A 23952-nucleotide genomic window follows, 5' to 3' on the forward strand; every position below is an offset into this window, starting at 1 on the left:
CTTTCGCCTCTCAAGGGGAACAACTCACAGTGTGCAGTCAACCTGAACTATGTACTGAGCTAAAAAGACTAACTAGCAAATGGAAGCACATTATTCTTGCTTGTCGGTCGTATTGTTTACCTGTACTTCTAGCGTCTTCATCTTGACGTGCTCCTCTTTCGTCCGGATGTCAATCTGCAGTTGGCTCTTCTCTTTGCTGAGATTCTCAATCTCTTTGCTGATGGCGTCCAGCTCCTTGATGGCTGAGAAGTCCCCTTGGGAGCCTAGGCCGGCTGCTAGATCCTAAAAAAAACAACACAGGAAAAAACTCTAAAATTGGCTCTGAACTCTAATATTTTTGTCTTTTTTTTTTGACAGGACTTATTTTCGAATCCTCAAAAAACAATCACTGAGCTGCAACAAACTGGGGATCAAGCCCCATGAATAACTAACAGCTGGGCTTTACTTTCCGCAAATCCTGCCTAAAAAAGTCAAAACCTCTAGGAGAATTTTATTCGTTGAAATTTTAGTACAAAAAAATCAAACTTTGCGAGGTATTTTTGGAAATAAACCTGAAAAAGCTGGAATTCTGATTACGATCGGGAAAAAGTTTTATCTCTGCTTACTTGTAATCCACCGATGCCTGCCTTGCCCGGCTTAGGTCTTAGCGTCGGCGGTACCATCTCTGGCGTCAGTGCCTGGGGTGGGTTGGTCCCTGCTTTGGCTTGGTTGACCAGGTACATGACCAGGGCAAACTGCTCGGCGTTGAGCTGGCCTGTCTGCTTGGTGTCGCACAGATTCCTGTCAACGAAGGAACATTTATTCCAGGTTAGGCCAAAAAAAAAAAAAATTCGGTCTCTGGTCAGACCAAAGTTCCGGAATTGACGCGGCCACGCGGCTTTTTTTTTTTCTTTCTTCAAGCTTGGATTGTACAGACAAGGTGGGGTACTATTTTCCTTATTTGGTGTCCTCATGTACATTGGTGTCCTCCATAATTTGCCTTGGTGCTTTCTATCATTTGCCTTGGTGCAATTTCCCATTCCTTGGTGCTCTTTGGTAAAAAAAATTGAGGAGGTGCGGAAATAGAGGGCGCTGTTGGAGCTACCGCGGAACATTTTGAAAAAAAAAAGATCGACGCGCATGATTAAAATCGACGCCCGCGCTGACCAGAGACCGACTTATTCTTTTTTTTGGCCTTATCGTCGAGTAAAGGAAAGGCTCACCTGTTGAACACAAACAGCTGACTGGAGTAGATTGGAAAGTGTAAACACTGTAAGGAGAATTTCATTCTCTTTCCTAATACCTGCAAACCCTCATTTCAACCTCTGCCCAATTCTGTCTCATTTTGCCAGCACGCCTCACATACAGGAGCCCTTCCTTCAAAACCTACCATATCTGTGCCAGTATATTCTGGGGTAGTCCTGACTGTAGTAGTAGCGGTCTGATCTCTTCGCCTCCGACCAGTCCGTCTTTGTCGGTGTCTATCAGGCTGAATGTCTGATCCCACGTGGCTTTTTCTTCCGACGTTACGACCCACGTGCTCTGCTCCTGAAGGAGTCACAACATGAAAGTGTTGTAGTTTAGTCCAGCCGCAAGTCAATTTCACAAGTCAATTCACCAGTCTGGTCACAAGTATCAAGGGGGTGAACAATGACAAAGGAATGCTGTTGTCCACAGTTCATTTGAATAGCCTGTGACTTGACTTGGGACTGGAGGACTTGTGACTGACTTGTGATAGATTTGAACAGACTACATTACTGCAACTTAATAATACCCGAGTCTTATATAGCGCAACAATTAGGTACTCAAGGCGCTGGAAATTATGTCTACCATTAAAGAAAGGTAAAATAAAGTTATGAGAAATATGAGACCCATTATGTAGCACCTTATAAGGGTTGATAAGGTGCTGCGGCACATATAGCAGTCACTGCCAGAAACACCGGGGCAAACCCCTTCTCTTAGCGATAAGTGTTGCTGGGTTCTTTAACGTGCATTACACATCACACGGGACCTACAGCTTTACGTCCCATCCGAAGGACGAAGCAATAATGGTAAAGTGCCTTGCTCAAGAGTACAAGCACCATGTTCCAACGGTCAGGATTTGAACTCATGTACCACGGCTTACGAGTCTAACACCGTAACCATTGGACCACAGCACCCCACAACTTTTCATAACATAAGGCAGGGTGTGGACATCAGGCAACTTAATAATCAGCCTTTAATTAATCTATAAGCCTTTAATTAATCTATTTTCTTGGACCCCGATAGGTAGCCGATTTTTGCGGGGGGGGGGGAAGGAAATCAGAGAGCCCGGAGAAAAAGCCTCGTGGCACAGGAGAGAACCAACACACAACTCTACACACATATGGTCCAAGCCGGGAATCGAACCTGGGCCACAGTGGTGAGAGGCAAGCGCTTTACCCACTAGCCACCCATGCCACCCTATAACATAGACGCTTGTTAAAAAACAATTAGTAACTTTTCAATTCGGAGGATTCACAATGCAGTGCACCACCAAGAGTTTGCCACTGAGAGTTCATTTCTCCCAGCGCATTGTGGGAGATGGTCAACAATTTCGCAGCGCGGGACATTTGAAATTATTATTTTTTTTTTTCGGTCAGTAGATTCATAAGCATATGATTCGAGTATCTGTTTGCCCTTTTCTTTTCAATATGGTGTTTTTTGTAAGGCAGCAGAACGCTATGCCCCAATCAATAACAAATTAGCTCAAGTTGTCTACTGACACTCATTCAAATGGGCCACGTTTTGTCGACAGTTAACTTGAAAAATGGACTCTCCATGGCAAACTCTTGGTGGGGTACTGCATTGTGAATCGCTCAAATTTTTTTTTTTGGTGGCATTTGATACTGGTTGTTGCCCCACTATTACCTGTTTAGTGGCTAGTACTGGAGATCCTCTCGGCGACCCATCGGAAGGAATCGGTGGTGTCGCCCTCTTGGTGGACATGGCGGCAGGCATGACGGCGACGGCCCCCGCCATGGGGGGTTTCTTGCGCTTGGGCGGGGGGATGAGTTGGGGTGGGAGGGTCATGGGGGTGGGTTCCTTCTCCAAGGCTCGGTACACCAAATGCATTGCCTGCAACAACCCCAATAAAAGTTGCATCACACTGACAAGTTCCACGGCCACTGAGTTTCCGCTTTACCAAAAATTTTATTATTTGCATATGAACCACAAAGGGAAAGGTGCATTATAATAATTTTCAAGTTGAACAAAGAAATTGACTGGAGTGGGGTCTGAACCTGCGACCTCCGGATTGCCGTTCCGGTGCTCTAGCAACTGAGCTATCCAGCCCTATGCTAGTTGTTCACTAATTTTGTCAATGTCTTTGTTCAAGGGGCGCTAGTCAGAAGCCATATATACCATGTAGCCAGGGATCATGCCCAAAGTCACCATGCTAGCAACATTAGGAACCCGGGAAATAGCAAACGGGGATCACTCAGAGTGGATACAGCTTTTTACAGGGGTAAGTAAATAAAACACGAAACCCAAGTGTCGGGACCATTGTTTTAGTGAAGTTCTGCATGCAGCACTTTCAAAATCTAGGATATGAAAACCCAAATCATATGCTCTCTTTCAGTACAAGAATCATTCAAATCACTCATGTACTTTTCAAGTTACGGAATTTTAAACACAACCACTGTTTTAAAGTTCTGTCCAAGGATCACAAAAGGTAAGTTTTCTTTCAGCAAAACGAAAACAAATCACATAGGGATGTGTGTGAATGTTGTTTTCTTTTTGCTGATAGAACGCACACCTTTTTTTGTGATCCGTGGACAGAACTTTAAAACAGTGGTTGTGTTTAAAATTCCGTAACTTGGAAAGTACATGAGTAATGTGAATGATTCTTGTACGAAATGAAAGCTTATGAATTGGGCTTTCATATCCTAGATTTTGAAAGTGCTACATGCAAAACTTCACTAAAACAATAGTCCCGACATTTGGGTTTCGTTTTTTTTTACTTACCCTGTATTCCAAATTTGAAAACAAAGACATTATAGTTTTATCTTGGCACACCATTAACTAACGTCTCAACTTACCACTGCAAATTCATCCCTGTCTAGTAAACCGTCTTTGTCAATGTCACTGAGGTCCCAAATCTGAAGACAAAACAAAATCAATAATAACATTTTCTGCATCTGATATTTTCATCTAAACAGCACCTTTCTCCAAGAAAAAAATGACATTTGAACCGACACACACTAAGCAAGAATTACACCAATAGGCCGTTTCCGCCTCTGGCCTTAAGCTCCGCCCATTTTACATGTAAGCAACTATTTGTTATAGCAACAGCCAGCATCGCAATGGAAATACAATCGTTGTGACGTTGATTTCGTCTTGCTTTGACTTGTGCATTAAAGATATAGTACATCATTTGTACTTTGTGCATTTTGTTCGTTTGAAGCAACAAAAGTGCTCAAAATCTAAAGAAGGGTGCTGAACAACTAACCTGATGAAGTTTCAGCTCAGCTTAAGCTGTTTATTTCGAGAAAAACAACATTCTAGGATCTCGATTTCAAATCAAAAGTTGCTGAATCATGTTTTGAATTGGGCCTTAATTCAGTGTCCGAGACACGTTCTCACTTAGCTGATTGCAGCTACGCGATGTCGCGCACTGATCCGACGAATTATAGCAACCGCGCGTGCGTGTGCGTCGTGCCAATGCTTGCGCGCACTTTGCCGAATAACAAAATGAACTACTAATTTAAATTTCCTACGGTGCGTCTTAAGACGCACCATTGGAAAGGCCTTCTTTCGTTGATTACTTCAAAATGACAGCTTGCCAGAAAGAATAATTTCACAGGGAGTTTAGTCCCCTTACTATCTTTCAACCAAGTTTGTTTTTCAACAATAATTACGCCAGTTACTTTTCGGATAGCTGCAAATGATGGACAATAGCTTTAAGTATGTGGGTCATTCTATAAACATAGGGTGACATTTGTGCTGTCCCTCTTACCTTGTAATTTGCCATTCAAGTATCATTAAGAATGACTTCAAAGGATTTACTATTTGTTTTGTAGATGGTTTCCAATTCATAATCACTCTCTCAGTAAATAAACATCTTAATTCAAACCCAATGCAGCACTTACCAGCAGTCTGGGTGCTCTGTTACAGGAGGGTTTTACCTCCTCTGGATGTAACCCCCATATGTACTTATTTCATCTTATTGATTTGTATAATTTATCAACTTCTTGTAATTTCTCATTGTATTTTTGTTGTACTACTGGAAATAAGCAAACAAACAAACAAAAAAACAAACACCCCAACAAACTCTTGGAGGACGACTGCATGAAGGAGTGCATCAGAATTATATAATCACAGATGCCAGATGTAACAGGGACAGAAAAAAAAAAAAAAAGTGGACCCCAAATTTATAGAATGTCCCATGTACCAACCCTTACCCTTGTCCAATTTTAAATTTGACAATCCCCCTCCCCCCCCCCAAAGAAAGAGCTTTTGGCCCCTCACTCACCCTACTAAGTACATCAACAGGAAGGTTAGAGTTCATGAAGACAGTCTTGACTTTGTCGCCCGACAATCTCTGCTCGATGGGATTCAGTCCATCAAAGATGGCATCGTACTTTAATTTCTCCTCCGGCTAAAAACACACAGACAAAAAGTCTCATTTTTTTTAGAATTTTTTATATTTTCATTGTTGTTACAACTGTATCATCAAATAAAGAAGGTTGCTCACATTTGCAACCAGGCCCAATTTCGTGGCAGTTGGCAGAAAATGTATGCTACTGTAACTCTGGCAAAAATTGTGCTAACCTAATAAAGGGGCCATGCGGTAAAATTTTCTTAGGAACACAAATGTATGAAAACTATTTGACATCCCCTTTTGGTTTAATTTTTATTGAAAAGTGCACTTATTTAAGGGTGCACTCGGGGTAAATAGGCCTAAATCCATCCGCCGAGCTCATGAATAAAAGTTATACCCTCAAAATATTCTATATTAGAGAGTTGTGAGAGCCATAAAATTGGGGAATTGAAGAGATATGGCAATAAACCTCTGGCCCAGACTTGGGCTTCCAACTCTGAGCATTTTGGATGTTTTTGGGCTCAAAATTGGTGCTATTTTGCCATGTTGTGGAGGGATCGTTTTTCAAGATGGCTACTTTTCCGCTTCGGGGGAAAATAGGGGTTGTCTTCTTCGGGTGAAAATATCTCGAAAAGTCAATGGTCAACCCACAAAAAATGAAAAGAAAATGAAAGAGGACATGTTGATCGTCATTTTTCTGTGAAGTTTAAATACCTGTGAGAGTTCTGAGTATTTTTAAAAGAATTTTGAAGTATGGGCATTTAGCACTGGTGTCCATGGGAATTTTAATACAGGGTTGCACCCTTAAACATTTTTTTAAAAATTCCATGCTTTTCCGGACAACTGAGGGCGCTGTTGCTGTGATGTCATTCTGGGAAGACACAATTCAGTTTAGGGGCTTTCATTTCAAACTGTGAACCCAATAATTTGCTCATTGAAAACATTTGTGAGCAAGGGTTGTTCATTGGCTTACTGCCATGTACTGTCACAACAACAAATCAAGAAAGAAAAGTAAATTTACGTCAGAAAATTGTGAGGACATGTGAGGACATGTGAGGATCTATGAGGACCTGTTAGGACCTGTTAGGACCTGTTAGGACCTGTGAGGACCTGTGAGGACCTGTGAGGTCCTGTGAGGACTTGGGAGGACTTGTGAGAACCTGTGAGCAGCTGTGAGGACCTGTGAGGACATGTGAGGTCCTGTGAGGTCCTGTGAGGACTTGTGAGAACATGTGAGGACCTGTGAGGACCTGTGAGGACCTGTGAGGACCTATGAGCACCTATGAGGACCTGCAATTCTGAAATTACAAGACATGGTATTACTTACTGTGACACACCACGCATGGTCTGGTGACCCTCCACTGATGGGCGGAGTTATGGAAGGGGAGTTCTGGGCACCAGATCCTTGCTGTTATAAGACAAGAGAAATGAAAGACCATCACCAAACACCAGAAGCTTACAGAAAACAGGCTAAGTACAGAATATATATTTGCTTAGCAAAACTGGTTACCAGCCAAAACGTCATGTACTGTATATTGCTTTCGACTGGTTCCCAGCTCAACTTACCATGTTAGGGATCGGTGCTGGCAAGGTAAGGTTCGATACTACGATGTCGCGTCCACTCTGCGCCAAAGCGATCAACTTCAGGGCCACAAAGAAACCCTTAAAATGAAAAGGAGTATTAAACAAAAATCATCAACATCAATGCCAATCCTTTAATACTCTAATACTGTGCCCTAGGTCGATCAGATTGGGCCAGTTGCTAATCCACTGAGTGAAAGGGCGGACTGAATTTGTCTCAAATGCATACTGCAATTATAATGAGGTCATACTGACCAAATGGCCAAGGTGATTTCACAAATAGAAAAATATACCCAATTTATGACACCCCCCCCCCCTTTTGACATCCTGTAGTAGGGCATTTCTAGGGAAAGTGGAAATAACTGAAAAAATTGACAACTTATGAAATATTCAGAACTACAAGCATCACAATCTCAAAATGTGGTATTAAATGAAACGGGACAACAAGGCTTTTTATATGAGTGGTGTGCCAGTGAGATAGAATGTGGTAAAATGTGTTGCTTTTGGGTTAATTATTTGTTTTAGGTAGTCGTTTGGGCATCTTGTATCCACATGCAAAATGCAAGTGTTCCTGTGAGTTCTTGTTTTTAAGGCAGAGAGAAAGGTTAATATTTTATGAAAATATCACACAGAACTTAGAATACCATGATTGGGGACATTATTTTTCATCACATGTATGAACTCAGACACGTAACGTCCGCAACATTTTATTGTAACGTCTGTAACAACAAAATGAAGAGCACAGTCAAGGAAATTATGATCGAAAATTCGGGTTGAAAGAGTGTTCACAGTGCAAGTAATAGTGTTTTTTTCCCCAGTTTTTCTTAACTACACGAATACAAAGGAATGTCCACAGTAGGTATGGAAGGTACAAGTGTGTGTACACAAGCAGTGTGTTCCGTCAACTAGGCCCTCAAAAGTGCTAAAAAAGTACCCTCTATTGTTTGCGCACGGAGCCCATAGGCCGATCCATCATGCCACGCCCCATGATGTCTGACCAATCACAACCATGATTTATGTCCGACATGTGTGCACAAACATCCGACATACGTGCCTGCACTTTTAATGCGCGCGGTTGGAACAAGCAGTATGGCAGTGGAGAATGCACCGGTACATGTTGTTTCCCAAGTGCACAGTGAACAGGGACTAATAGATCTGTCTGCTGAATTTGTCATGAGTCTGTTTGTTCTTCACCTGTTTGTCTAGGTGTCCTTTCCCCTGCGGGTCAGACAGCTCCCATATCTTATGCAGTAGTGTCTCTCTCAGGCCGGACCTCTTCAGAAAAGATGCCGCATCTACGGCCCCGATCTTGCCAATGCCTGTCTTATCAACCTGAGGGAGAAACACAATGGAGGTCAGATGGTGTCACAAACTGGGTGGCAAACACGGTGACAGATGTAGATTTCGTCCTCCTCTTTGGCTTCCAATTGTGGACATTAATTAACCATCCTGTGTTCGAACAGTCACAGACAGCCCAAAAATGAATCCTCTTCCCCTGCCATGCCTTTTATACAGGCTAGTCACCAACAGTCAGATCATATTTCAAGCAAGCACTGTGACTAGTCAAATTCAGTCAACATACAAAAACAGGCAGAAGTAGACACAGCTGGCTTATCAATCCCCTACAGTCAAAGCATAGGTGCATCAAGTTACATAAACAGTCTCAGCCAGTCAATCCTGCTTTATGTAGGCTGGGAGCTCTTTAGGCCTACTGTTGAAAACAGTCACTTGATTGATTTTGACTGAAAGGACAACTTGGCACTCAATGTATATTTGCATAGGAGGGTTAAAGATGTAGTGTCGGTGCTCTTTAAACATTCTAATTTTATTTCTCTAAACAAATTTTCAATTTGTATTATTCTAACCAACCAAACAAACTACCTTTTTTGTTCTATTTCGGGTGTCTGTAACCCTCTGAAAATATGAGTACACTGGTTTCCATTCCCAACAATATCGGTTCTGATATATGGGAAGGGGACCAGTCTAACCATTAGGTGATGTATAACGTATAATGTACAATGTACATGTACATAACATACATGATAACCTGGTAATTAATCTGATAAGGAAACGGAGACGTGCACATCTTTCAAAAGTGATGCAGGGCCTTGCCCTGTATAGCATACATACATTGTACATGTACCGTACAATGAACATGCACATTTGTAAATCACTAACAGATATAGTCCATCATTTGTAATTTGTGCATTTTGTTCATTTGAAGCAACAATAGTGTTCAAAATCTAATGAAGGATACTGAACAACTAACCTGATGAAGTTTCAGCTAAGCTTCAGCTGTATATTCCGAGAAAAACAGCATTCTAGGATCTCAATTTCAAATCAAAAGTTACTGAATCATGTTTTGAATTGTTTTGAATTGCAGCTATACGCAACGTTGCGCACTGTTCCGACGAATTATAGCAACCGCGCGCGCGTGTGCGTTGTGCCAATGCTTGCGTGCGCTTCGCCAAATAACAAAACGAATTACTAATTTAAATTTTCCTACGGTGCGTCTTAAGACGCACTGTTGGAAAGGCCTTCTTCCGTTGATTACTTCAAAATGACAGCTTCCGAAAAAGAATAATTTCACAGGGAGTTTAGTCCCCTTACTATCTTTCAACCAAGTATGTTTTTCAACAATTATTACGCCAGTTACTTTTTCGGATGGCTGCAAATGATGGACTATAGCTTTAAAGCATGTACAAAATACATTGTGCAATTGTAATTTCAAAAGCACATACATGTACAAGTACATGTTTATGTTTTGTTCCGGTTTTACATACTCAATGTTTACTTGGAACACATGAAAATGGACTTAAATAACCAAATTATTCATAACTATTTAAAGGCAAATTTGGAATTTAGAAATCAAGCAAAAAATCAAACCTACCGATTTTCGTTTCAATATCAATAATGAATGCGAAATCTACTAACATTGTGACATGGCATGTGTCCCCACCCATACTGAACAGATGTTTTTGTTTGTTCAACCCAGCTACTGGATATTCATGGGCCAATCCACTACGGAAGCAGGAAATCATTGTCCATGCACCATTACACTTACAGTATCTATGCGGGGCATCATATTTTTTACAGTAAGTTGAGTGGTCAAGTCAAGTGGTTTAGAGGTAGTCTGATCCACTTACATGTAGACCACTTGTAGGTTTAAAGGAACCAAACTATGAGTTTTACACTGAAATTAATTTTTAGGCGTATCTCCATGCCTCTGAAATGCATACAAATGCCCTTTTAGTATTGAGTGAATTGTTTTCCACCGTTTCAATTTTGGTTGCATTTCCTGACGCTTGAGGGCGCTGTTGCTGAAATGTAAAACTAAACAATATTACTTTAAAGGGAAAATACAACATTTGCAAACATCAAAAAATAAAACTACCAAATCATTTTGAAATACCTTGCTGGACTGTTAGTGAATGACAGTGTAAAGCATCCTGTAAAATCATGGCACCTGGTATACTGTCATTTTCAAGAAAAGTGGAATTTTTGTATCAATTTCCAACGCTGATCGGCCGATCAGCGTTGGAAAAAAACTGGCTTTTTTTCAAATACTGGCCCCAGTTGACCATCGCACTTGTTTGCAATCGATTACACACCTATGAACGGGTACAAGCCAGCTAGACTGGTTCCCTGACCTTACAATTCCCCAATGTATGTAAACTGCTCTGTTTCTTCTTATATGGAGTCAGGGAACCAGACTACAGGAAAATGATTGTTTTTCTTGGTTTTTATAGCATTTTCGAACCCAAAACCTCAAAAAAGTCAGTGTAACTATATTTGCTATATATTTCCAACCCCCCCAATTCCATCCATTTCTGAAAATTACAGCAAAAGCAAATGATGTATATTCCCTTTAAACCATGGAGCAAGGAAGAACTCATGATCTGTTATGTCTTTTCACTGACCTGCTGTAACATGGGTACATGTTTATTTTTTATGCCAAATCAACATTGAAAAACATGACCTGATTTCTTCAAATTATTCAGTTACTTCTAGAAAGGCTGTGTTTTTCAGCTTGTCAAGAAAAGGATTGAATACTGGAAAATATGTTCGTGTACCTACAGCATACAGTGTTGTCAAGTCATTACTTTGTTTTATTTTTAGGGTTCACTTTCTTACATTTCCTCCAATACTTGTACATATGTGAAAGGAAAGCTCTAATCAGCAGTCATTGCATACTTTTTCAGAATTAATCGTCACTTTGTTCACGAGACATCAAGAACTGAATATAATTAACAACTTTAATTAGAAGGAATAAGGTAGATTAGATCATATGTCATTTGTGCATTTGCTTCGTTTGAAGCAACAAAAGCGCGCAAAATCTAAAGACAGGTGCGTAACAACTTTACCTGAAGAAGTTTTTGCTAGATGCTATACATTTCAAGAACACAACATTCAAGGATCTCAATTTTTTTCAGCCGATTCCAGTCACGCACCAAACCTACGAATTATAACAACCACGCGCACGTATGCATGCGTCGTGTCAACGCTTGTGCGCGCACACCCATTCACGGATTCGCCAAATGACAAACCAACTACAAATAAAAATTTCCAAAAATGTGTCATTTGATGCGTCTTTGGAAATGGCCTTCTCTTATTGTTTTCTTCAAAATGACAGCATGCCAGAAAGAACAGTTTCACAAAGAGTTTAGTACCATTACTATCTTTAAATCAAGTAAGCTTTTCAAAAATAACTTGTCAGTTACTTTTTGGATAGCTGCAAATTAAACTCTACCTTTAAAGCATTGCAAAATTGATTCCGAGAAAATAATTCTATTGGCTTGTCACCTCATACATGTACATGAGCTATTTTGAGCCACTCTTTGCAGAGTGTTGAACAGCATACATGTACAGTCATGCCATTTCATGGGAAGTGACAACAGAATTTAGAAAGGGGAAAAAAAGGAAAAACCTTTTTGTAAGATTTGCCCTTTGAAGCGACCAGACAAATCTCCATTAACCCGGCCTTTTATTTATATCCGCCTTCTCGGCGGGCTGGCAGATTGATTACCTCCCATCCTCTCCGGGTTGCTAGGCAACCGTCTACTCCGTCCGATGCTTAATGGCATATATGCTTCCTGTGTCTGGAGTCTCGCCACTCTAGTATGATAATACAGGCTGTGTAGTTTTGTTTTTGTGGGGGTGCAGTCTCATAGAAACTAATTACACGCAAGACATTTTGGAGGAATTCCAATTTAAGTTTCTAGCTTATCTTGGCTTTGGCTTTTTCTGGAAACATCTGGAAAAAAGAGATTTTGTCTTTTTTCCTCAAATGAATTCCATCACAAATTGAACAGACTTTGATTTTTTACCTTCTTTTCTTATGTACAGCCTTTTTTTCTTATTTTTAATTTACTTGACATAAGCTATTGATTTATTACAAGCTTTCTGTGACCCTTTGTCCATCTTTAACTTGCGTAGTATGTACACTGTACCACAGCTTATAACCCCTACTCTCTGGCTGGCAATTTCAACAAGGCCAGCCCAGCAGTCAAAATAAATCAAATGACTATTTTTAACAGTTGAGTGCTCCCTGCCTTCATAAAGCAGGATTGACTGGCTGTGACTGTTATGAAACCTGATATAGCTATGCTTTGACTGTAGGAGATTGATAAACCAGCTGTGCCTACCAGTCACCTGCTTTTGTCTGTTGATGGAACTTGACTGTCACAATGCCTACCAAAAAAAAAACATGATCTGACTGTTGGTGAAAGGCATAGCAAGGGAACAGGATTGACTTTTTGACTGTCTGTGACTGATCAAACAAAAGGGTTTAATTTTGGTAAAAGGAATCTTCCCCACTGAATCCAAAAACCTTTGGCACTTTTGCTTTGAATCTTTCTGAGTAGGCCTATGCCAAGAACTATTGCCTGCTATACTGTAACCAAAAAGCACATTTTTTACGGTACTTAAAACTGGAACATCAAAAAACATGTTGACAAGATTAGGCCCCTAAGGTTTGGATTTTGACTGTTGAGTTTGAAAAATAAAAATAACATATGAGGACAGATCAGGTAAATGTTTATATGTACATTTTGATTTCCTGATTTTCCATAATAGTACTACATGTATTTGCAATGAATTTCTAACATGTCTGAATTTCTAATGTATCTGAATTTCTAACGTGGATACAGAATATCTATGTTATTGGAAATTTCGCAGTTTTGAATTCATCAAAGTCGCCCATGAAAATTTCAGGCAGAACCATCAGGTGTGTTTTGTCACTGATATGCTTTTTCGCAGCTCCGCCATCAAGCAGTCTTGATAGCAGACCTGTAATCTGACCCTGTCTCGGGCCGGCGACATCCTCTCACCGTCAGAGCCTCACGCTCGCCGGGCAGACACATATCACCCGATATTAGGTTATTACAACCTTCCCTTGAACATAACCTCTCCAAATCCCTCACAGGAGATTTACAGTCTGAGAACGGGAAGCGCGTTGTTAGCAGATTGACCTGTGATGCAGGTCAACTTAATTTAAATATTCATGAATATGCATTATGCTGGCATGACATGAGCATGCTGGTCAAGTCGGGCCAATCAGACTGCAGGTAACAGCATTGTCAAGGTGCAAGCAACCAATCAGATTTCAGAATCACTGTGGGCAGTGCCAGTCCTGGCAGGTGTGATATGAGGTTAGGTTACCAGTCTAATTCCAATCAAGCCCTTTTGTTGACAGATTTCAATTCGCCGAATCTCAACAACCCAACTCTACAGCAACACGTAGTGACTGTGAACAGATACATGTACCGGTACGAGTATATTAACAATGCTTTGTCTAGTGGTTTTCTCGCGTCGTTTGGAATTCTAATTACCCAGGAAGGTCACACGGAAACCTCATTGGCACACAACTCATCAACAATAAGGAAATGATGTCAATGATATGCAGTAGGGAAATTATAATTGAATCTCAACTGCACGCTACACAACTGGAATTTGCACGGCCAACATGTTTGTACTTGTGTAATATCTTTTTTTAAAAATTCCAAGAAAATACGGCTTAGCCACTGATTTTCCGTGACACAAATGTCCCAAATTATATTCAATATCATAAGTTATTAAAATTGGACAAGCCTGACATGCCAACCTCGCTATTCTTTAGTAGATTCTTTCCAAAAGGCAAAATGATAAATGCGGACATTAAATGAAGCCCCACACACTGTTTCAAGCACGGCCTTAAATGTGAGTTATTGCGATACAAGAAGATCAGGCAGGCAACTGGGAATTTAGGGGGGGAAACAAGAAAATTCCAAACCACAAAAGACTTTGTACAGTGTTTTTCAATTTGTAATGGCATTCATGAGAAGTACAAAAATGAGGAAATCAGCGTATCCGAGGAAAAGTTGCATGCCTGGAAGATCTAGGCCGACTTCGTCACACCCACTTTCCACTAAATGCTGAAGAAAGACGCAACACAATCGACACTGTTGACAATGAGCAAGGGGAAAAGTTGTGGACGTTTCTCAACAATACAGGGTGAGTAGGAAAAAAAACGAAACTCAAATGTCGGGACCATTGTTTTGGTGAAGTTCTGCATGTAGCTCTTTCAAAATCTAGGATATGAAAGCCCAATTCATAAGCTTTCTTTTAGTACAAGAATCATTCAAATCACTCATGTACTTTTTAAGTTACGGAATTTTAAACACAACCGCCGTTTCAAGGTTCTGTCCACGGATCACAAAAAATTCAGTGTTCTTTCAGCAAAACAAAAACAAATCACATAAGGATGTGTGTAAATTGTTTTCGTTTTGCTGAAAGAACACACACCTTTTTTTGTGATCCATGGACAGAACTTTAAAACGGTGGTTGTGTTTCAAACTCCGTAACTTGAAAAGTACATGAGTGATTTGAATGATTTTTGTACTAAAAGAAAGCTTATGAATTGGGCTTTCATATCCTAGATTTTGAAAGTGCTACATGCAGAAATTCACTAAAACAATGGTCCCGACATTTGGGTTTCGGTTTTTTTTACTCACCCTGTAGTCCACACTGCAGCCTGCATGATCATTTGAAACAAGTTTCTTTGGAATGACAACATTTTTTTTTTTTAAGTCAATATCCTGAAAGTCCAAACAGGTAGAATTACATATACCTACATGCCAGCCATAATAATGTAACCAAAAAAAAAATGGTTGGTGCCACATTTAACCCAAATAAATTAAATACAGAGAAAGTTCACAACACAAACAAATTTGGAGGAAAAAAAAAACAGAAAAGGAGATTTTTATAGAAAATTGCGCTCACCTGTCTGAAGATAGATTCATAGGTAGCCTGGTTGTTACCGGCAACCTGTCAGACAAAAAAGATGAAAATGAAAGCACTTTAGTTAATCAATTGTCATTGAGAGAAGTCCTGGGATTTTTAGTATTGATTACAGCCGAAATTAAATGGAATATTTCAATAAAGCCTACATGTAGGAAAACTAGCTACATTCTCAAATGTCATACGCAGAATTATTAAAACCCTAACTTCCTAGGGTGATTTATTAGGAACCTTCCTCATCCTTGCAAATCCCAACACCATATGGTAAACTGTGCACATAAACAGTTGGACTCTGTTTATTTGTGGTACTCCTACAAACCCTGGTGTTGGAGTTTGACTGGATGGGGATTGTTAGGGTTAAGTTACTGGTGCATCTAAGTAAGTCGTGGGGGGGGGGAGGGTCTTTTTCCTTATTGCATAAGGAATAGGGGGATTATCTTTAAACCAAAGCATAGGGCTTATTGAGTTTCTAGCTAATATTTTGCAGATACTGTAGCTCCAATTTGATCAAATCTTAAACTGCATGTATGTGTATGTTCGGTCAAAATGTTAAAGTTTGAAAGCAGGGCAGCATATAAAGTGAACTGTTTTTTTTCACCAACCTTAACCGTGCTCAATCCAACAGGATCCAACTATTTTACATTCCCGTTGGGTCCTGTTGTATTGAGCAGTAAATCCTTTGCATGTATTCCTGTTGAAATCTGTTGGATTCAGCAGGAAACTGAAAACATTCAGAGTGGGATTCTGTTGGGTACTGACCAACGCCAAGCCCAGAATTTAGGACATTTTGCTGTCGTAAATTTTCTTTTCTTTGGTGATGTGTTGTTGTGTCAGTACATGGCGGTAAGCCAATGAGCTAACTCTTCTCACAAATATTTTCAATAAACAAATATTTAAGTTCACAACTTGAACAGAAAACCCCCCAAACTGAACAGTGTCTTCCTGAAATGACATCACAGCAAAAGCGCTATCAGTTGTCCAGAAAATATGGAAAATTAAAAATGTTTAAAGATGTGCACTTTTCAATAAAATTAACCTAGAACTTAGAAGGGATGTCAAATATTTTCAGACATTTAAGAAGAGAAGAAAGTTGCAAAAAATATGTTCCCAAGAAAAAATTCACTTCATGGACCCTTTAAAAATTGATGGTATACATTAAAACAAAAATTAAACGATGTAAAGGCACTCTTAGAGGATATTATTTATACCTTTACAAAGCAGATTATGTAAACTATGTAAATTATTTTGTAATTGGTATTCATAGTATTATTAAAACAATGTTTTTTTGCAAGGTCAAATTCTAATAAATAAATAAATCCTCCGCTGCAGTACGAAATGACGGATTGCTTTTGTGCACACAAAACACAGCACTTTGAAGTGCAACCAACAAAATGTAAGGGTTTATAGCAAACATGGTTGTATTCGAAAGCATGAAGTTAACGGTAAATGAGTGTACATGTACATGTACATGTATACGGCCTATCAGTAAGCTGTTCAAACATGCATGCTAACATGCCCCACAACATTAATCTTACTGCTGACTCGACCCAATACGACTGATGAGACACCGCCACGTAATTCTCCTTCACATAGACCGTGCTGCCTTCTTGCCATGGCTGAGGCTCCGCCCACTGGGGCTCCGCCCACTGGGGCTCCGCCCACTGGGGGTACGGACAGTTGCACAGGTAATCAGACACCTGCATGGCTGGAAATCACTCAAGTCACAACTCTGAAGAAAACAGAACTTGACGGTTGGAAAAATGTCGTAAGTCTCCTTCCCGATATAAATCTTCTTCTTCCAACTGGCTTAGGATGTAGTTTTTAACAACCGATGCCAATACTGATATCTGTGGTAATTCAACAAGAGATCGTGGTGTTCAGCTTTAGACAAAGGTGCCCAACACCTTGTTGTTGTGGCAAAATGTTGAGAACAGAACTTGACGGTTGGACAAAATGTTGAAAGTCTCCTTCCCGATACAAGTCTTCTTACTTCTTCCAACTAGCTCAGTATGTAGTTTTTAAAACGATCGATGCCAATACTGAAATCTGTGGTAACTCAACAAAGATTGTGGCATTCAACTTTAGACACAGGTGCCCAACACCTTGTTGTTGTGGCAAAATGTTGAGAACAGAACTCGACGGTTGGACAAAATGGTGAAAGTCTCCTTCCCGATACAAGTCTTCTTACTTCCTCCAAGTAGCTCAGTATGAACATGTAGTTTCTAAAACGATCGATGCCAATACTGAAATCTGTGGTGTTCCACTTTAGACACAGGTGCCTAACACCTTCTTGTTGTGGCAAAATGTTGAAACTCTCCTGACGTGAAGAGATATTTTCACTGGTGACCGATATCAATGCAGAAATCCACGGAAAACCAGTGAAGTTTGTCGTGCTGAACTCTTTAGAAACTGGCTGATAACGTTTTGTTGCTTGGACGAAACATTGGAACTGTCCTTCACGAGTCACGACGAGAAACTCTCACTTTCTGCCTGTAACTCTTCTTCCCGACCGACGAGAAATTCACACTTTCTACAGGTGGCTTGCCGAGTGCCTGTGAGAAATTTCAATTCTGTGGTCCCAAACATTAGTCGCAGGTGTAGAACAAGCATGTCACAGCAATGGCACCGTTAAAATGACTGAATTTCATGCGTGGTACAGCGTGGCACGACATGAACGCATCCCCGAGAACTTTCTACAGCAGATTTCCTCGGGAGAAAAATACTGCGAGCTATATTTAGTAACAAGAATGCTGGCATGACCGCAAGGAAAAGGGAACTGGATTTCTTTCTTAAAGAGGTCAGGAAGTTGTGGTATCGGAGGCCTTCAGCCTAAGACCCTTGAGAGCCGCAAGCCGAGAGCCAAGATCCGAAACATTGAAGAAGAAAAAAAAAGGCGTACATGTACGTCATTCTTGTGAATATGACTAAGGATTAGGTATCGCTGGGCGAAGGCTGCACGTTTGAGACAGGCGCGGATGTAACAAGAATATACCATCAGCTGATAATCCTACGCTGCTACTATTTTTAATGGGGTTTGCGAAATATTGGCTTTGCCTCAGGTTCGGCTTTAAGAGATTTTTTAGGCCTTTTACTTGGGAGGGGGTAAGAGGTGGGGTGGGGGTGGGGGTGGGGTGGGGGTAGAGGTGGGGGTGAGGGCGAGTGGGGGGAGAGGTGGGGGTTGGGGTGGGGGCTAAAGGTGGGGGTGGGGGTGGCTGGCTCAATGTCACTCCATGTTCTGCTTCAGGATTATCCAATCCTATAAAATGAATCCAAAGTTAAAGGTAGAGTGGACAATTTGCAGCTATCCACAAAGTCACTGACCAAAATACTGTTAAAAAGCTTACTTGGTTTCAAGATACAATGTAGTAATGACACTAAACTCCCTTAAAATTATTCCTTCTGGCATGCTGTGATTTTGAAAACAGTAAAACAAGGTCATTTCCAAAGATGTGTCAAGTGACACATTTTTTTGAAATATTTGTTAATAGTTGTAATTGAGCAAATCCATGAATGGGTACGTTAAAGCGTTAACACGATGCACACGCGGTTGCTATTACTCGTCGGTTCAGTGCGTGACATCGCATTGCTGCAATTGGCTGAATGAGAACGTGTCCCGGATGCCGGTTTAGGGCGCAATGAAATATGTGACTCGGCAACTTTTGAATTGAAATCGAGATCCTAAAATATTGTTTTCTTGGAATATACAGCATTCACAGAGCTAAAGTTTCATAAGGTTCAGTTGTTAAGCACCCGTCTTTAGATTTTGAGCACTTTTGTTGCTTCAAATGAAAACATTACAAAATTACCAAATGGTCCACTCTGCCTCATTTTTTTCCACTTTGTTTTGTACAAAAGCTTCTAATGGATTCTGAAGCCAGATATCAAGCCAAAGCTGAGGCAAAGCCAAGATTTCAAAAAACATCTTCAGACATTGCCCAGTATCTTTGTCATTATTGCTGCCTTCCTCAACGTCTTCGATTGGTTTACTCAATAATTGAGGATTAATACATTGTGAAGTTCGTACGCCCAGCGTGGGATGCTATAAACGAGGATGTGGTCATTTATAGAAAGACTGCAGACGTCTGGTCGGGAGTTGACAAGGGAATGTAAACCAGCAGTCATGGCAGTTTGGATAATTATCGACTCACCCTTGACTTATTGCCATTCGTTCCCCACTGTCTAGAAGATCCAAATTTTAATTTTGGGTTTGTCGACAAAGTGCTGGAAATAATTAACACGGCAGTTGGCAGTGTTGTAGTCGAGTCACCAACGTCGAGTCCGAGTCCCGAGTCACAAGCCTCGAGTCTGAGTCCGAGTCTCGAGTCACAAGCCTCGAGTCTGAGTCTGAGTCTCGAGTCACAAGCCTCGAGTCTGAGTCTAAGCCTCGAGTCTGAGTCTGAGTCTCGAGTCACAAGCCTCGAGTCTGAGTCTGAGTCTCGAGTCACAAGCCTCGAGTCTGAGTCCGAGTCCCGAGTCACAAGCCTCGAGTCCGAGTCCCGAGTCACAAGCCTCAAATCTGAGTCTGAGTCTCGAGTCACAAGCCTCGAGTCCGAGTCACAAGTCACTTGTTCTTACTTGTTTACAAACTAATCAAATAGTTTTTAAAATTATTGTTACATCATCCATGCTGTCTTTTAAGTGACTCGAGTCCTGGACTCAAGTCATACAACACTGGCAGTTGGCAATGAAAATGATGATACTGTAACCCCTAACAGCCACGAAATCAAACCGAAAACATCAGAATGTTCATTACAGTTTGTACTGGACAGATTAAAAACACTGACTCAGAATGCATTGATTAACTGGGAGAGTAGTTGAGCTCAGTAACGAGTTTGTTCAATAAACAGAAGTGCCGGTTAATCAATGGAGTAAACTGTTTTATGTAACCCCAAGGCATTAGTTCCAAAAATACACACTGTACAATGTACATCTCTGCATTGCCCGTTTTAGAGTGGGTTAACTGTCAATGAAGAGTTTATATGCGATATATATCCGCCTTTGAAAAAAGCAGAAAATTTTGCACAGTTTTGAAACTTTAAAGAAAAACAGCATAACAGCTGTTTCTTAAATTAATTTTTCACTTTATTGTATTCTTAAATTGTCAAAACTGACCTTGGGCAGCCAAGAGAGGGCAGGATTCTAATAAAGAAATTGGCATTCATCGCGTTTTTGGAAATAACCTCTTGAAATACATGTATTTAAATTTATACAGGAAGCACTTATGATATTGAATTATGGAGTACGCAAAACCAATACAAGGACGTACATGTATAAATTTGCATTTTTTTTATTAGTATTCATATTTACATGAAACTTACATTGGCCTTAGGCTTTTGCTTAAAGGGGCACTGCGTCCTGAAATCCCCGTTTTGGGTTGTTTACTTATCCTATTCCAACCATCTGGTTGAAAGGAAACCAACCTAATGCCTTAGAAAAGACAAAAAATCCATGATTGTTTACATCGGACACGACGGAGGATGATATGTGTTTCCTATCATTTTCATACGATGTACGATACAAGTTGTGTGTGTCTGGTATCAGGCCGTGTCCGAAACAGGCTTCCAGAGCTACAGCTACGTCTATTGTCAGAGCGTCCCCGCGTATTTTCAATGGGCGCAGACCTAGACCTAGCCATAGACAGCTGATTCAGATGCAGCACGTACACAGCACACTGCTAACGAACAGCTGTGACCAATCACCAATGCACAAAATGTGATTTCTCACACATCTGCAAAAGGCGAACCCTTACGGCTGGAATCACAACTAGCATTCAAACAGCCCAACTTTTTGGGGCTGCAAAAGTGGACCCCGAAAGTCGTTTTCGCACGAATAACAAAAGAATACTACAAAAGCGCCCAGTTTTTGAAGGATAGATGTGTGGATATTAAGTTATATCCTACTTTTTAATGTTCTTTCCGATTAACATCATTTTGTTCAAAACGCGTTTTGTAGCCCCAATTGTGACCCGCTCCAGGAAAAGGTGATACAAGTCGCGCTGTGCCTTTACCTGTAACGGCCTGCTGAACGTTGAGAGGGTGAAATTTTCCGTCAAAATCCGAAATTCTGTTTTTGTCTTAAATGACATCTTTGATACCTAAAGTTTAAGGATTCATTCTCAGAAATGTTGATTTTGATGAATTAAGTGAAAAAAAAATCCTTATATTATGTGCATTGTTCTCTTAATTTTACAATGTACATCCAAAACTATAATTTTAATCACTATACAAATTAGCCAAAATCTGGTTTAAAAAAACTCCTTTTCCCAAAAATCTTTGAAAATAATCATTGTAGAATCACTATCCAAAGTTTAAAAGTGATAATAAAACAGGAACATGTTGGTTGCTAAGATATTAAAAGTGAGCTTTTCATGCCCAAATCTACAACAGTGCCAGCTACTTCAAAGCCTGTTTTCTCAGTTGTGTAATTTGAACTCCATGGAAGTAATTAATATGCAAATCTGTCATATCTCCACAACGAGAAGGGCTGTAGAGCTGTGTCATATACCAAATGAAAGCTTACATTGTGGGCTTTCCAGTTGTGTATATAAAATGAATTTTATTTTTACGACTTATATCACCTTTTCCTGGAGTGGGTCACAATTGGTGCGTTTTCCAGGATATTGTTCCCTTTAAACGGACTAGGCATTGTAATAAAGAAAAGGACCCCAATACTATTTCCTGGATGTAAATACACACAGGAAGTTCAAGTACACTGTGAATTGTTACCTCAACTTGCCAACTGCCTACTACTTGGACCCATTGACCCCTGCTCCACTGAACCACTTCATTTTGTGCTTACTGTGTACAGTACAATTATGCTAAACGTGGAAATTTATTGGGTGGACTGCCACATAAATATCAAGGGGCCAGTTTTAATGACACGCCTATAACAGGCCCAATTATATGGCACAGTTTAACAGTATTGGACTTACAAAAACAAATCAATCTGCATTTGTGAATCTTGCATTTAAACTTTAATTTGTAGCTGACCTTTTTGGTTCGAACTTGGTTGTTATTATATCAATGACTCTGACGCAAAATGCCATCTAATGAATAGTTAATGTGGTACCCGCTGCTCGGTGGTAAGACATCTGCACTAGGAAGCAGGAGGTCGTGGGTTCGAGTCCCACCCGAGTGATTTTTTTTCCAACTTTCACTCGGGAGGTAACACACTGAGTATACAGTGTTTATACGTCGCCGGTGAAGGGCAAAACCTAATTTGATTAACAATGACTCTGTTTTCTTATTTTATTTTGGGAATTTGGGGAGAGTGGGTGGGAAAGAAATTTGAAAATGTGGTGCCTGCAACTGGTTTCAACCATGTCAACTGAAAAAAAAGACAAAGTTCTGAGCTTTACAGTTTACTGAGATTTCTGTTATAATTTACTTACACACATGTATTATTTTTTCTTTGAATATAATTTGCATTTTTATACTCAATGTGGTGTCCAAAATGCCTGTAACTAAGATTTCTAAATGATATTCTGACATCCTTTCATGCCTTTTTGATGCCACCTTACAAAGAAACATGTAACTTATCCAAACCATGCCTGATGAACAATGAACAATGTGCTATCAAAGGAAGGAACACTGGTCATGCTTGTAGCTACCACGACATCACTACTTCCTGCTTGACATTGTTGGCACAATGGAAACTCAGTCTCAGGGCATTTTTTGATCAGGAATGAACTAAGAATGGAGCATTTGTCATAATTTGTGCATTTTGTTTTCGTTTGAAGCAACAAAAGTGCTCAAACTCTAAAAGCGGACCCGTGCTTAACAACTGACCTGATGAAGTTTCAGCTGTGTGAAAACACCATATTCTGGATCGCGATTTCGATACAAAAGTTGCCGAGTCCCATTTTGAATTGCGCCCTCTTGTGACACAATCCCACAATCAGCATTCGGGACATGATCATCATTCAGCTAATACGAAGTTTTACGTGATGTCACACACTGAACCGACAAATAATAGCAACTGCGCGCACGTGTGCGTTCTGTTAATGCATGCACCCAACTAAAATTTCCAAAAATGTGTAACTTGACACATCTCAGGAAATGACCTTCTTTTATTGTTTTTTTCTGTTTTTCAAAATGACAACATGCCAGAATGAACAATTTCACCGGGAGTTTAGTGTCATTCAAACCAATTAAGCTTTTAAAATAATTTTTGTCGGTCTTTTTTTTGGAAAAGCTGCGAATAGTCCACTCTACCTTTAAACAGAATCCTCTAAAATTATCAAGCAAGCTTGACCTTCTTACAATGGTTAAGTGGGGGGGGGGGGGGGGGGGGGGGGAGGGTGGACGAAATAGGGTGGGGGCCTAGGGAGGAAAATAGGGTAATCATGTAGTTTAGAACACTGTTACATTAAGTCTTTAAGTGAATGAAAAGGGAAAGATTTCCATATACGAAATTCACTAATTTCCTCGGTATTGACTAACACTAACAGTAACAAGCCCCCAGATAGCAATTTCATGTCATCAAAGTCAATTTGAGCAGTCACCTGGCAGTGGGAAAATACAAGCATTTTCTTACTCTTAGAAAACACTTTTTTT

The 23952-nt window shown here is 40.3% G+C and overlaps 1 protein-coding gene across 2 annotated transcripts in view; it reads right to left on the bottom strand.

Moving 5' to 3' along the window:
• The window catches only part of LOC119723113 (epidermal growth factor receptor substrate 15-like 1), a 36755-nt gene that overhangs the window by 12325 nt on the left and 478 nt on the right, over positions 1 to 23952 (bottom strand). For both annotated transcript variants that reach the window (XM_038193650.1, XM_038193651.1), the window contains exons 2-11: positions 15380 to 15424; positions 8315 to 8452; positions 7106 to 7201; positions 6867 to 6947; positions 5471 to 5596; positions 4038 to 4097; positions 2869 to 3075; positions 1370 to 1527; positions 606 to 780; positions 121 to 282 (exon numbers count right to left, since the gene is read on the bottom strand). In XM_038193650.1, the coding sequence (XP_038049578.1) occupies positions 121 to 282; positions 606 to 780; positions 1370 to 1527; positions 2869 to 3075; positions 4038 to 4097; positions 5471 to 5596; positions 6867 to 6947; positions 7106 to 7201; positions 8315 to 8452; positions 15380 to 15424 (1248 nt within the window). The remainder of the gene's footprint in view (positions 1 to 120; positions 283 to 605; positions 781 to 1369; positions 1528 to 2868; positions 3076 to 4037; positions 4098 to 5470; positions 5597 to 6866; positions 6948 to 7105; positions 7202 to 8314; positions 8453 to 15379; positions 15425 to 23952) is intronic.

Source organism: Patiria miniata, unplaced genomic scaffold, assembly GCF_015706575.1.
Source record: "Patiria miniata isolate m_02_andy unplaced genomic scaffold, ASM1570657v1 HiC_scaffold_16, whole genome shotgun sequence".
NCBI classification, from domain to species: Eukaryota; Metazoa; Echinodermata; class Asteroidea; order Valvatida; family Asterinidae; genus Patiria; species Patiria miniata.